This window comes from Scleropages formosus, chromosome 25 (genome assembly GCF_900964775.1).
Source record: "Scleropages formosus chromosome 25, fSclFor1.1, whole genome shotgun sequence".
NCBI classification, from domain to species: domain Eukaryota; kingdom Metazoa; phylum Chordata; class Actinopteri; order Osteoglossiformes; family Osteoglossidae; genus Scleropages; species Scleropages formosus.
Genome location: NC_041830.1, coordinates 9,435,169 through 9,449,829, shown reverse-complemented (window position 1 = coordinate 9,449,829; position 14,661 = coordinate 9,435,169). Strand labels below are relative to the sequence as shown.

Below are 14,661 nucleotides of genomic sequence, written 5' to 3'. Positions count from 1 at the left end.
AAAAGGCATGCATGAAGAGCCGAGGCTACAGGCAGGGGGTATAAATCCAGGTCCATCACAAACACTGCACCTCCCCTCCAAGAATTCTATAACATATACCAGCTTTTCTAAAACCCTTCAGAGTTCATGTTAATTCATTTCGCTTTTTTTTCCAAAGCGACGTACAATTGTTTTCCCATCGTACAGCTGAGAAATTTCACCACGAGTTCAGGGTAGCTGCCTCCATCAAGCGCAGTACGGCGGGACGTGGGACTCAAACCCCGCGCCCTTGAGTCCGAAAGCAGTGATTGTAAAGACTACGCCACCTGCCGCCCCAACAGGGCCTAGCAGACATTGTCAAGAGACCCAGATGAGACCCCGTGATCGGTGAAGTTCACCGATTTATTGCTCCACCACCGTCACATAATGTTGGCGATACCAAGAAGTAGTGCTTTATACTGCCGCTTATAGAACAGTTCATTCTGGGTGGGAGCATTTTAGTGATGCTCTACATCGTGCTCCCTGATGAACGGCTTAGTGTGTTCTGGCTCTATGATGTCCGTTTGCTAATACTTTCAGTTTGCGAGGACCAAAACGCGGACGTCATGGGGTGAAATTCCTTGTCGAGCCAGCGCAAAAAAAAAAAAACCGAAAGCGTGATATGAATGGACGAAAAGCTGACAAACTCCCCAACTGTTGCGCAACACAGCCATTAAGAATAAGGGAGGCTTGAGGGGGGGGACAGCGGTGCTTGCCGAGCCAAAGGCGATGTGTGACCTGTGTCACGAGACGTCAGGTTAAAGCTAAACCCTCCTACCGCAGAAGGAAAAAAGAAGGTCAATATGCAGATTAGACATGCTAAAAATACTCTGGTACGTGCTCGCCTCGGACACCATGGCAACGGCCGAGCGGCTGGAAGAAAGGGACGGCCGAAGCGAAGTGCCTTCGGGAACCTGAGTGGCACGAACTTAACGAACCGCATGCGCTGCTGTGCAAAAACAGGGGCAGAACGAACCCCAACGAGTGGAACCCACTCATTCCCTGGGGACTCGAACCCAATCTCGCACCATGAAGCGGCTGTTTTTCTTCACCTGGAAAGCGGCACCAGCCTAACGGAGGTTTAATTTACACACTGATGCCAGGAGATTTTCTGGAGTCAACGTGGCCGGAAGAGAAGGTCGCGCTTCTGTATTAATCTCCATAATTTATAGGGGTGTGATTTAAATTTTAAGTGCAAATGTACTTAATGTGTGCTGTAATCACTCTTATGCTAATAAATATCGAATGCGAGGAGTTAAGAGAAGAAGGGAAGATCACGTGAGAATGCTAAGAGCCCTTAGTTTGCTCATTAGTCGAGATCAGAGAAGATCTTCACAGTTCGGTGCCAACGGGTCCCTGCAGGACCGAGTGCTCCGCTGATAATGGCGCTGAAGTCGACAGCATCTCGCTGTCGACGCCACGAACCCTGGACTCCAGGGCACAGGCGACGAAGAGTGAATTACCCTCTTGAGACGAGCATCAGCGCGGTTTTACGGGCTCAGGAATGCGTAATGTGTAATAGAGGAACTGAGACGGCTGAGATACGGGTCAATGATTCCAAGTGCAAAATAGGAAAAAATTTCTAATAAATACCCACGTGCTGAAATACCGTGTGTATGGAACATAAAACATCACCAACACTCTGCCTAAAATGCTGCTTACAGCAGACATAAATGTGTGTGAAATACTATTAACATCTTACCTTCCAAGATATATGCATCATTATTATTATTATTGTTGTTATTGTTACTATTAATATTAAAAATAATATTTCTTTGTTCAAGGCAACTTATGATGTTAGGACGGTACTCTAAGCTTCTTACAGTTATTTACAATTAATTTTATGCATCTGAGCAATTTTTACTCTAGCAACTCAGGGAAAGTACCTTGCTTGAGGGTGCAACGGCAGGGTGAAAATTCCAACCTGGGCCCTTCATCTGGAAGGTGCTAGCTATCATCTCCACCCTATCCACTTGTCTCACACCTTCATCCACCATAAAGGCTCTTTTATTCCCATAAATAGTTCCCAGCTCAGAGCAAACGGGCACAAAGCGCCGGGCTGATGCGGCCACGGGAGAGAGGCCTCGCACCTCTGCGGCCGGAGATTCCCGAAGGACCGTGACACAGTGGGGACAACCGTGCTCAGGGCAAAGGTGGCGAAGCCCTTAACACAGAGTCCCATCATCCCATTGCTCTCTTACTGGACCACACAGGAACTCTCAGGCTGTTGAACACCGCCAAAAAGGCTTAACTCGTTCACGTCGCGTGTCTCTGAGCCGGACACCGAGTCAAGAGGTGTCTTCCAGGAGACCTTCTGCACGCGAGATTCCGGAAGCATGAGAGGAGGGTGGGGTGGGGTGGGGTGCGGCGGTGCTTACGTCAAGCATGTTCCTCCAGCCGTCGGTCCTGCCGCTCAGCAGAGGCTCGGCGTGGGCCAGGCCAGCGTTGTTGATGCACACGTCCACGCCACGGTGCAGGGTCTTGATGGCGGAGAACATGGACAGGATCTCGTCCTCGTTGGACAGGTCGCACTTGTACGGGATGAGCGTGCCGCTGTAGCCGGCACTCTGACACTCCGCCGCCAGCTTCTAAAAGCCAGGAGGGATCAGCAGAAGCTGTGAGCTCGCCAGAACCGGTACGGTATCATTAGGAAAGGGCTGTAAAAGAAAGTTCATCGCCTTTGGTGTTAAATTAAGCGTGTGGAGACACTGGATGGGGGGATGGATATTACATAAAACAAACTTCCCTTCATCTCTTAGCTCCAAAGAACTGGCAGAAAGATAAAACCAGACATGTCTAAGTAGGTCGATAAATAGCCAACTTCAATCAATGAAAAAAATTCAATTTATTCAGTTATAGATCCGACAATTAACAAATATTCCAATCCTGCAAAGTAAAAACTATTTTTTTTCTCTTTTTTCCTTTCTATATGTGTTCATCATGGCTTTGATAAGAATACTAACAAAAATGTATGCTGATGGGGGGGAATAAATCTAAATGACCCTAAACGTATCTTTTAGGTCAATAAAAAAGGAACAATAACTGTGACATTTATAATAAAAAGGCAAAAGCAAGCCTTTGAATTTTAACAATCTTGGAATACTTTTCTAATTTTTAATTCTTCATATTTCCCAAATTCATTACTGGACTTGCATCCACAATGATTATACAGACATTCAAAAAGAAAAAAAAAAAAAAAACACACACACACACACACTTTTTTCCAAAGAAAACCAAATGGTCCCAAAACTGATGGGATGGTGATGATGCAGAGATTAAGGCTTTACTTCACGTATTTTAAGTACGGTGCAATCCTGCATGAAATAACTGAAAATGACCTTTTCAGGTGCAGGCCATTTCGTCGACAGGGAAATGAGGATAAATATCTGAACAGACGGCTCGCGGAGGTTACTGAGGGTATTTAGCGTTGTTGGCCCGGTGGAACCAGCCAACGCACACCGCGATATAAAACCCGAATGCTGGTTTGGAGCCCTGCTGCACCTTTGGACTCAAAGTACCCAGGTTCGAATGCCACCTCCTCTTGTAGTACCCTTGGCAAGGCACTCGCTCTGAATTGCTGTAGCAAAAATTACCGCGCTGTGCGAATGCGTGACAAATTCTAAGCAGGTTAATGCTGTAAGTTGCTTTGGAGCAAAACGAATAAATGTAAAGGGGACACATGTACTGTACATATTAAGCAGGATGCAGGAAGGGAAGACTGTGGTTCGGGAGTTTGATTCTCCTTCTATACCAGCCCCCGCCGGGCAAGCAGAGGCACTGAAGGCTTGGGCGGGGGTCCGATCTGACGGCTGCCACTCACAAATGATGCCTCGATGCACGGTGACCTCGCCTCCCTCAGTCAGAACTGGAGAGATGATGAAGCCTTGGGGAAATCAGAGGACGCGCATGATTTCGCTGCCTCATTTTGAGTAGCGGCAGCCTGTCACCCTCAGAACTGCGCTTACGCGTTTCGAAAAAGGCACGTAAACGGATGTGGACTTGAAAGGCAAGAGGCTGAAGGTCATAGAAGAAAGGGGATGCGCAAAACACACCTGAAACGACGTGACGCTCACTCACGATCGATAACCGATTGTCTAGTGCAGGGTAACAACGGTCTAGAGTCCATCCTGGAGGCACAGGGCGTGAGGAAGCGGACACCCCGGATGGGACGCCAGTCCATTGAATCGCGCAGCGCTCACACACACGTTCGTGACGCGCACCGACAACCTACGGGCAATGTGGAGTCGGCAATTCACTTGAAACCAGGGTGCCCGGAGGAAACTCGTGCAAACGTCGTAGAGCGTAAACGGAGACCCAGCCCATTTCCGATCGCGCGGCCCGCGTGCCACGGGGCGCCTGCGCCTCCCTGTGCGCCGCCAAAGTGTCCGAGCGCTCACGCGCAGTCCTCCTTCGCTAGGATAAGTTCCAAGCGCCCTGAAAGAAATCGTGATTAAATTACGCACGTTCGACCGCCCTTTTACCTCCATCAAACGGTCTGGTCAATTCACACCGATTCCAGAGCTCTCAGGACAAATACCGCTAATGCGCGGCCTGAGAGAAACTCATGCGTCTCATAGCTTAAAGGAACAACGCAAGTCGTGTGCAAGTATAAGCAACGACCGCCTCCGTCCAGCACACAGCCTTCGAAACAGCACCCGGACCTACGATTACAATGCGACCGGAGCCGTCAGACGTTCGGTGATTCCCACGCGCCTCCGCGCAGATGGAGGAGAGCCCTCCAGGTCCGGCCGTGACCCGGCGCGGGACTCTGAGTCTGATGGCAGCCCGCGCTCACGTGATGTCTGGGTTTGGGTCTGGGCTGCGCTCTGACCGGAGACGCTCCCGCCGTCAGCGGTACCGATGGGGGGCGGGGGCGCATCAGAGCTCGCCAAGGGGGCGCGTGGCGCAGTGCGTCGCCGTGATATTCGGGACAGAGCCGACGGGGGCCAGGCGGCCCACCCACAGACACACGCATGATGACACATATTCCCACAGAGAGGATCCTGGAAAAAAACAATCACAGGACTAAAACCCTCACTATCAACTGTGTCTTTTGGTCAGTTTCTTTTCTCAATATCCAACACACACACACACACACTATGTGGGGCACAGGGTGTTAGGAAGGTACTTCCTCACCTCACTGTTCTCATGGGGTGGGCTAAGGGGGTCTGCTCGTGTGACAGTCCCAGTGCATCATATTTGTCCTTCTCTTTGATCATGTTGATATGATGGTAATTTTGCTATGTGCAACTGCAAAGTTCTACTGAGCAAATTTTAAACACATCTTAAAATATTTTTTTTTCTCTTCTATTTAGAGTGGTATGCTTGCACATCAATAGAAATACAGAATTTTCTAAACAAACTGTTTTATTCCGAGCAATGTCCTACCGCCAGGGAGACAAATTACCGATGATCTTAAGAGGAGGGAGGAGGCTGATGCGAAGAATGTGACGATTCATTCCAGTTCTATTTTTACCAAAATACTCAGTGCAGCGTATTGGGAGTTATGCTCGGAAATCACTTTAAATATTTAAACTGCGATTTTTCTAAAACGTGTTTTTCATTTTTCGATTAACCGACCACTCAAGAGAAAAATGACTCATGATCACGATGCCGTGCGGGAAGATGGGAATGAACTGGGGGTTTTGCAGATAATGTACTTTTTATTTGCAGTAGTGTTAAATGAGTGTCAGTTTTAATGTAGTTTTAAGTTAATAAACAGTAAAAATGGAACAGACGGTAATGTAATGCTTAGAGCTGCTGCCTTTGGACACAATAGGTTGCAGGTTCAATTCCCACCTCCAGCTGTAGCACCCCAGAACAAGGTACTTACCCTAAACTACTCTAGTAAAATTACCCAGCAATATAAATGGGTCTAAAATTATAAGTACCTTAACATTGTAAGCTGCATTGGAGAAAAGCATCAACCAAATGAACAAATGAAATAAATAAGTGTTGCATTGCAATACAGCGGTCTTGTGTACCATGTCTCACACTGTACACTTCTGGGATACGGAATAAAGCAACCCAGCAGTGGACAAGGAGTTACCAAACTTAGATATAGTGCACAAAATATGTTCTATTCATTACAGCTTTCTGAGAGTGTTTTTTTGTTACAAAACCAAACCATTAAAAAGTATATGTATGTAAGTATTATTAAATTCAGCTGTCACTGTAACGTGGTAAATCGAAGTAGACGGACAGATTTCTGGTCTCGGTCGTGTTCGTAAGCTGAGGGCTCGGCACGCACATAGAAACACTTCTGAGCATCGGTAAAGAACAACGCGGAAGAACTTCATAGATTTAAATCCGGGAAAAGACGCCAATTGCTGTTGGAGAATTTCTCCGCACGTCTTGCACACGGGCTGCGCTTTGAAAGAGTTCCTTTGAACAGCTCCGGTCGGACTGCTCAGCGACAAGAATGTGAGTCGCAAAAGTTCACGGTGCACTTTCCCTTTCGGGCTGTGCACACACACACACACCCATACGCACAATAATGAAAAAGTACCCCTGAGCTCTAAATAAAGCAATGCACTGTTCTAAAAATTAAATGCATGCAGGGCTGTTGAATCTTATTTCGCATCTGCCTGGTGCCCTGCAGGTGTCTCCACATGAGGCAACACCGTTATTGAGCCCCTTCTCACTGGGCACCGCGGGCAAGGAAAACTAATAATAGGCCGTGCGGCAACGATAGCCGTTCCTCTCCTCGGAAAACACTCGGATCGGGACCCGCGGCTGGAAAATAGCTCCGATTCGCCAGCTGTGTCCCTCCAGCAGTTGGAGAGGAACAGGTAGAAAGGATGTGGGTATACGACATCAGATTACCTTCTGCGGTCAGCGGGCGCCTTTCACGCGGTCCCTAAAGCGCGTGCGAGAGCTGGCCTGTCAGACCGTCGGTGCCGTTCTCCGGGGTTCGACCTCATCTGAGGTGGAAGACGTCAGTGTGGCGCTCCACAGACACCTCGCATTCGACCAGGAATCTGCTCATCCTCAGGTGTGAAGGCTGCAAGCAGGATCCTGTTAAACCAAACTGTACAGGCACACGCACACACTCAGCTGATGCTTTCCTCTAACGCGATACACAATGTCAAGCTACTTAATAGCAAATTTTACTATGTTAGCGCAGGGTAAGTACCTCGATCAAGGATACCAGCTCTGACCGCTACACCACCCCCCGCACACCATATTACTGGTGGTCACTGGGTTAAACAACAGCACAAACTATAACTGTAAAAGAATCTGAGCAGTAATTTTAGTATTTAGCCTCATTAAAGCACAGACATCTTCTGTAGGCCTTTGCACAACTCAAGAGCTCGTCCCCTATGTTTACCGCAGCGCAAAACTACGGTAAATAGCAATTAAAATCAACCCCCAGACGAACCACGTGCAGATAAACACGAACTAACAACCTGAGAGCTACGGCAATATATGACCTCACTCGGCTCAGCTAATTCAGCAGTTTAGGGCTTAAACCTCTAATCAGCGCTATTTACCCTGTTTAAGTCCCATGTCGTTCCCACCGTGTTCCCCACAACGGCACTGTACCCATCAGTAGCTATTGTAATGCGTCTGTACTTTTACCACGGTGATGTTACCACTAGCGTGACACACCACCCATTCAGCTGCTTTTTGTTCTCGTGATAAAGTAAACGAACCTCACTTTCTCACGGCCCTCCGACAGAGCCGTCGAACGGATGAGGAACCAGTATTGACCAGTATTTGATTATTAGGGCTTCCAGTGTCGACGAAAGATGAATCTATGCTAGAGGAAAACAGCATATTATCGTGGATGGCACGGCGAGTAGCGCTGCTGTCTCACAGCGCATGGGTGGTGCGAGAGGACATGGGTTTGAGCCCCGCTCAGTCCGTGTGGAGTTTGCAAGTTCTCCCGGTGTCTATGTGGGTTTCCTCCAGGTGCTCTGGTTTCCTCCCACCATCCAAAGACATGCTCTTCAGGTTCCCCCATAGTGTGTGAGTGACAGAGAGAGTGTGTGTGTGTTCCACTGATGGATGGATGAGTGACCCAGTGGAAGTAGTGTATCTAGCAGTGTAAGTCACCGTGGTGAATAAGGTGTGTGGGCTCATAACACTACATAGAGCTTGTTGGAAGTCACTTTGGAGAAAAGCATCTGATACATGTAAAATCACGGAGGAAGGGTTTCGATCAATTCCATTTTCAAACAAGAGATGGACGTCGCCACCCCTCAAAAGGTTCAGGTCTACAGGACAATTACATTATGTGCTAATAACTGCTCTTCGATTTCTTCCCTGCTGTCTGAGAGCGCACCGTAAATGGCTAAGTAATATGATGGAGCGGCGCGTCTAAAATGCATCTTCATGAAAGAAATCTATTTTAGGAAGTGGTACCGAAAAGAGTAGCCTCCTTCTTCTCTTCCCAGCACCTGTAACACAATGCAGTTCTGCTTGTCACATTGAATTTATGTCCTCATTATAAGGGCTCTTATTGAAAAAAAGAAAAAAAAAAAGGGAGAAATGGGCGGAGTTTGAATAATGGAAGTCAGCACAGGATCCTGCTGGGATCAGAGAGGAGCGCTTCATCTCCGCTGAAGGACAACAAGTTCATTCTACCAGCAAGGCGCTGCTTCATGACCTGAAGCCCCCCCTCCCCACCAACCCTTCGGTCAAAACATTTTCAAACCTGTCCAAACAGGGATTCTCAGCTGTGCTAATGGAGCAGCCCAAGGCTGGAAATTGCTCCTACACTCACTCTGTTTACATGAGAAACATAACATGGAACGGTATTTTTTCCATGTTTGACTAGAAACGTGCGTGTATATATGGGGGGGGGGGGGGGGGGGGGGGCTGGACCACAATAAAACCGACCCTGCTGTACTGTGCAGAGCCCACGGGTAAAAACCTTATCCAGAAACTTCTTTATTCTCACCTCTCAGTAAGCGCATGGAGGCTCTTGTCCATTTTCCCTAAACGCATCAAAATGCAAAACGTTGACATTTTGCGTACCAAAGATAATGTACTGAAAGTAGCTTTGCATACAAACCTAACATTGAGACACCGGGAGAAAGGTACCAAAGAAATTAACCAATAATAAAAAACATAATTAAAACAAGAAACATATGATTTGTGATATAATGTAAATTAAGTTAAGCCTATAAACTCCTCCTTTCGGAGTAGTTAAATGAGAATAATTTATCGGCTTTTGAGTTACACTCTGAAAATGTGCACGTCATGTTAGCGGGAAGAATGTAAAACGATTCTCCCGGGGGAACTTTTCAGCTACTGCAGTTCCAGTAATCACTGCACTGCGCTGCACCACTTTGCACAGACGCAATTACACAACGGAAAGCATTGGGTTTAGCGAGCAGCCTGTACGTAAGAGCAAACGCTTTCCGGATGGGATGATTTTGCTGGCAATGCGCCGTATGCACAATAAGCCCATTCCCCATTTTTTGGCAAACGCTTCGCAGCTGCATTTGATATGATGCAGCAGGTGGAGAGTGGACAGTGAAGCATGGGTTCTGTGAAAACCTGCAGATGACCCAAACGGTGACACTTTGACTTCTAAAAAGTTCAGCTGCTTATAATCTGTGAACAAAACACATTTCAGCAGAAGAGTAACTCATCATTAGGGATGCCATCCATCCATCCATCCATCCATCCATCCATCCATCCATCCATCCATCCAAGTTCAATTACCACCTGTCCTGAGCAGGGTTGCGGTGATGCAGAGTCTATCGTGGAATCACTGGACACAAGGCTGACGGAGCGTACACCCTGGATGGGACAAAAGTCTATTACAAGTTAGCTACAGACACTCGGACGCATTCGCTCACCTATTCGCACACTATCTGCAATCCAGAGTCATCAATTCACCTGAACTCCATGTCTTTGGATTGTGAGAGGAAACCAGAGCACCTGGCAGAAACTCACGAAGACACAGGGAGAACACGCAAACTCCACAAACTGAGCGGCGATGGAACCCGAATGTTCTCCGGCGCCGCCCAGGCCCTGCGCGTTGCGCCCGAATTGACAAAAAGGAATGTGTATGAAACATTACAGAGGTTTGCGAGGGGAGATATGTCAAACTACAGCCGAACTTGTCCAGCGGCCGCTGTTCCGGTTCAAGTTACCTTCACGGAGTGCTTTTGACCTTAACCTCCTTCCCTTGTCCAACTCGTAAAACTGGAACTTATCTAAGAAAACATCACTGCTGTGCTGTTTTCCAGCGAAACAGAAGACCTCAAAGCACTGCACTTCCGACCTGAGGCTGCTACCTCATGTTTTACCTGTAAACCTGTGGAACGGCACCTTCACCGCGACAAAACAAAAAAAAAAACAAAAAAAAACCTCCAAGTTGCCAGAAAACAACAGCTAATTTTACGAAGTCTAGTAAATTAGCCGAGAGGGGCGTGGCGGTGCGGCGAGCTTGGCCGGGTCCCGCTCTCTGGTGGGTCCAGTTGTTCGAGTCCCGCTTGGGGTGCCTTGCGACGGACTGGCATCCCGTCCTGGGTGTGTCCCCTCCCCCTCCTGCCTTGTGCCGTGTTGTCGGAACTGCAGCCCCCGCTCAGGACAGGCAGTTTCAGACAGCGTGTCTGTAGTAACGTAGCCAAGTTATTCTGACAGAATGACAGCCAGTACCTAGTATGGATTTACTGTACATTCATTCATTCATTCATTCATTCACATTATGCTTTTCTCCTCATTAACTTATTGTCTTAAATACTTACACTGACTTTACCCATTTACACAGCTGGATGATGACTTCTTCGGTAGCAGTTTTAAGGTGAACACTTTACTCAAGGATGCCACAGCAGGAAGTGGGACTCAAACCTGCAACATCTCAGAGAAGAGGCAGTAGTTCTAACCGCTACACTATTTGCAATCTTACACTAGAGACACTCTGGTAAATCACTTGTTTTCTCAGCTGCCGATCCAGCTGAACCTCCAAGGATTCCTGTTCATTTTTTGTAATACGTAAAACAGATGGGACTCAGTCAGGGGGTGTTTTGCCACTGATAATTAATTCAGTGACCACGTCCCGTAGAACTAAGAAGAACAGACACACACGAGGTCCGCAACGCAATATTGCAATAGCAGGTCCATAACGCAATATCCCGACAGTACGTAAGCACACGGTCTTGTGAAGTTTGCAAGTTGTCATCAGAAGACCCCCTAGTTACAGGACGTCCAACCCGAACCACAGCAAGTTAGCTGGGAGAAGGAGCTTTCGCCAGTTCATCATTTCCGTCTGGCACCGCGGGGCATCGGGACGGCAGCGGCAGTCACGCGTGGCTGCACGTACTCCCCCTGTGAACTTTAACCTCATGCCAGAAACGCTCCACTCACGCCACACTGGCCACTCGCACTGGAGTGAGCACAAATCGATGGAGACTGGCTTGGGAGAATGAACTGGAGATCACCCCCGGCCCACCCCCTGCAGTGCCTTCGGCCAAATGTCAACGACTTACGTTTGGAATCTGCGTGGCGTTCTTTTCAGCTTTCAAAGCTAGAGATGGCATCTGTCTCTAGGTAACATAGCTGTGACTGTCGGACGCTCAAACATTTCAAAATAGCACACCTGGGGTTTTAATAATAGCGATGACAACATATTCCCATTACATGTATTTTAAGGCAATAAATTACACTGCTTCCTCTTATAAAGTTTATTATTTTGGCTTACTATAGAAGACTTTCGGGAATATTTTTTTATATATCTCAAACAACTGACCACTTATCCATGCAGACCGTAAAGTCAAGAGTTGTGTAAGATTTCATTACTGTCTAAACTGGTTGGCTGAGCACCACGATGGTGCCAGTTCCCTGCCCTTTTTTCCAGCTCATGCTCTTTTATGACTCTTAGCCTCTGGACTTTTGGGCACTCTTGGGACATTTATGACGACTCTTGGGCATGACCTCCTTCCCAAACCACAAGATGAGGAGCTGAAAGCCCAGGTGATCTTTAATCCTCCACTTCTGCTCCTCTCAGGGCGTTAAAACGAGTCCGCCTCACGAACTTGATGATGGAGGGTTGCAGCCGAATGCCTCCAGACACACTCAGAGCAGCGCTCTTATGTGTTTGCCTGGTGTTACCCCATGAACCTCCGCGTGCCCGCTGAGAAGTGCAGTTCAGAGCAGAGCTTTAAAGTGATGACAGGCACAGATCTGACAGCAATGCAGGAGAGGGCATGACCGGCTGTGGAGGCTCCTGTCACTGCCAATCAGCAGCAGGAAACGCATCGTGTGTCGCTCTCAAAACAAATAAGGCCAATGAGCTGTTGGGAACACATCCCCTGCTGCTCGGGTACTGAAAGTGGCCAGTTAGGGGATGGGAACACATCCCCTGTCGCTGTGGTAACAAACGTGGCCAATCAGCACGAGGGAACACGACCCCTGTTGCTCTGGTAACGAAAGTGGCCAATCAGCAGCGGTGAACAGAAATGTAATCATTTTTTGCACAAATCTAGGGTGCTCGACAATACGCAGCTACACCGTTCTTTTTAACTTACGGTCGAGGCGACCAACTTTGAGGCCGAGCTTGGCCCATTTTGGGATGAGCGCTGGTGAGCCAACAAGAGACTTACCAGACAGACTTAGCATGCAGGATGAAAATTTCAACTTCATCTACTGTCAGTGAAACTCTGAAAATGGTTGCATCGTAAAATGATTTTTTTTTTCTAAATTCAGTTCTCCGTGAAGCCAAACACATTCAGATGTTCTGATCTATGACCTAAAGAAAGCCACTAAGGAACAAATTTACTTTTTACGCTGTCGTCTCTTCAGCACACGGTATATATTTTCATAGCCCAAGATGAGTAATCCGTTGAAGTTATTCCCAATAATATCCATTCATTCCTTGGGTTTCAGTATGTCATTTGATGAATGGTGCTTTTTTAAAGTGAAGAATGTCTATATTGTTTATTCATAAACGTTCATCGAGACAAACTAATCATACGGACTGATTAACCCACGGTAGCCAGAATATCAGAAAAAGAATAGATACGCTATAAGTGATTTAATATGACGTGACAATAATATAACAGTGAATTATACATTTCGTTAACAAACAGGTGCAACCAGATTTAAGGATCAGCGCTCCTGTTTGGAGACTGAGCATCGCGGACACATATTGCACAAGCTACTGCAATATGACTCCAGCGTCACCGAGAACACGCACATACACACATAGACAGAAATGGGTAATATCGTAATCTGTGTACCGCTGGTGTCCCGCACTGAGAGATCAGCTCCTAGCCTGGCTATGCTGCCAACGGAGACATCCAGAGTGTGCCGACAAGCAGGTCAAATCCCAGGGACTGCACTCGTAAATATAGTTCATGCCGAGGGCGTTTAAGGATTCGCTCTCTTTTGCCAGAAGCAGCGGGAACGATTAAGGCCTGCTGACTAACCCGTGATTTACAGTGCCGCATCACCCCTCCATATGAATATTTGCATGGCTATTGTTACTGAACAAACGAAACAATTGTTCCCTCGCTTCTGCAGTGTTCGAGGTGGCAGAGTTGCAGTTAAAACAAATGATCCTTTGCATGGCGTGACGGAAAAGGACTTTGCTGAGAGACACATTAGACAAAATCCTGCTGAATGTACATTTAACACATTTTTTTTAAAAAAAAAAATTACTCTTGTGATAAACAAACGTGTGAAATTAAGTACTGCGGTGATGAAGGCGAAAAAAGATACAGACAGGAGTTAACGAATGATAACCGCATAAACATGGTCACGGGAGCGGTTGAAAATGCATTTTGCCTGCGTGTTTATGAAACTCATGCGAAATACAACCGCAGCGCCAATAAACTGAATGTGCCGTGGTCAAGAACAGAATTTCAAAACGCCCTAAACGAACAACGCGGCTCAAGAACAGCCTATCCCGCAGAACAAACACGTGACGGAGGACGATGGGAACAAACAATACTCTCATACAAATGTCAGATTAGTATAAAAACGCTAACTGCACCCTTGATATTTATTTTAATTGGATGTGACTGTACAGCCATTCAGTAGTTCAGGCGCACTCACTTGTTCTGGGCTTGGCCCACCCCAAAGACCTGAAATGGCTCCCACTAAACAAACCACGACTGGCTCTGAGCCCAGACTCGCTGTGAAAGAGATGGACCCGGTCACTTCACTGGTACCACGGGTATCGTCTCGCTGAGGCGCATTAAGCGGCACCGCGGGAAGGCCCTTCGCCAGCACGCCCTTTTACCCGGAAAACTGAATTTGTGAAAAGGAAGGATCTTCAGAGAGCCACATGGTGGTGGACTGAAACCCTACGTGTCTGGCCACCCTTTCCATTTAAATGACAGGCACTCCTTCATTTATGATTCCGATAATGCCATAACTCAGTAATACCCATGTACTGTACATCACAACACTTACCGGACACTTTCTGCCAAAGCAACTTACACACTTACACATCCGGGTCATTTTTGCTGGAGCAATTCAGGGGTAGTACTTTGTTCAGGGTACCACAGCCAGAGGTGGGATTCAAGCTGGTAACCTTTTGGTCTGAAGGGAGCAGCTCTAACCACTATGCTACCAGATACCCCTAGGTATGATACATAACATGTACAAACAATTATCACACATGAAGGCTACGTAACACCATAGGGTTCTGTTGTTTTTTCGCTAACTTCACAAATTATTTAT

The 14,661-nt window shown here is 47.2% G+C and overlaps 1 protein-coding gene across 2 annotated transcripts in view; it reads right to left on the bottom strand.

Annotated features, from left to right (window-relative positions):
- The window catches only part of dhrs11a (dehydrogenase/reductase 11a), a 28,521-nt gene that overhangs the window by 6,408 nt on the left and 7,452 nt on the right, over positions 1 to 14,661 (bottom strand). Inside the window, exons 1-2 of one of the 2 annotated variants that reach the window (XM_018731343.2) lie at positions 4,500 to 4,669; positions 2,397 to 2,606 (exon numbers count right to left, since the gene is read on the bottom strand). In XM_018731343.2, the coding sequence (XP_018586859.2) occupies positions 2,397 to 2,606; positions 4,500 to 4,505 (216 nt within the window). In that variant the 5' untranslated portion in view covers positions 4,506 to 4,669. Of the gene's footprint in view, positions 1 to 2,396; positions 2,607 to 4,499; positions 4,670 to 14,661 lie in introns of those variants that run through there. The other variant, XM_018731342.2, reaches the window with a different exon arrangement.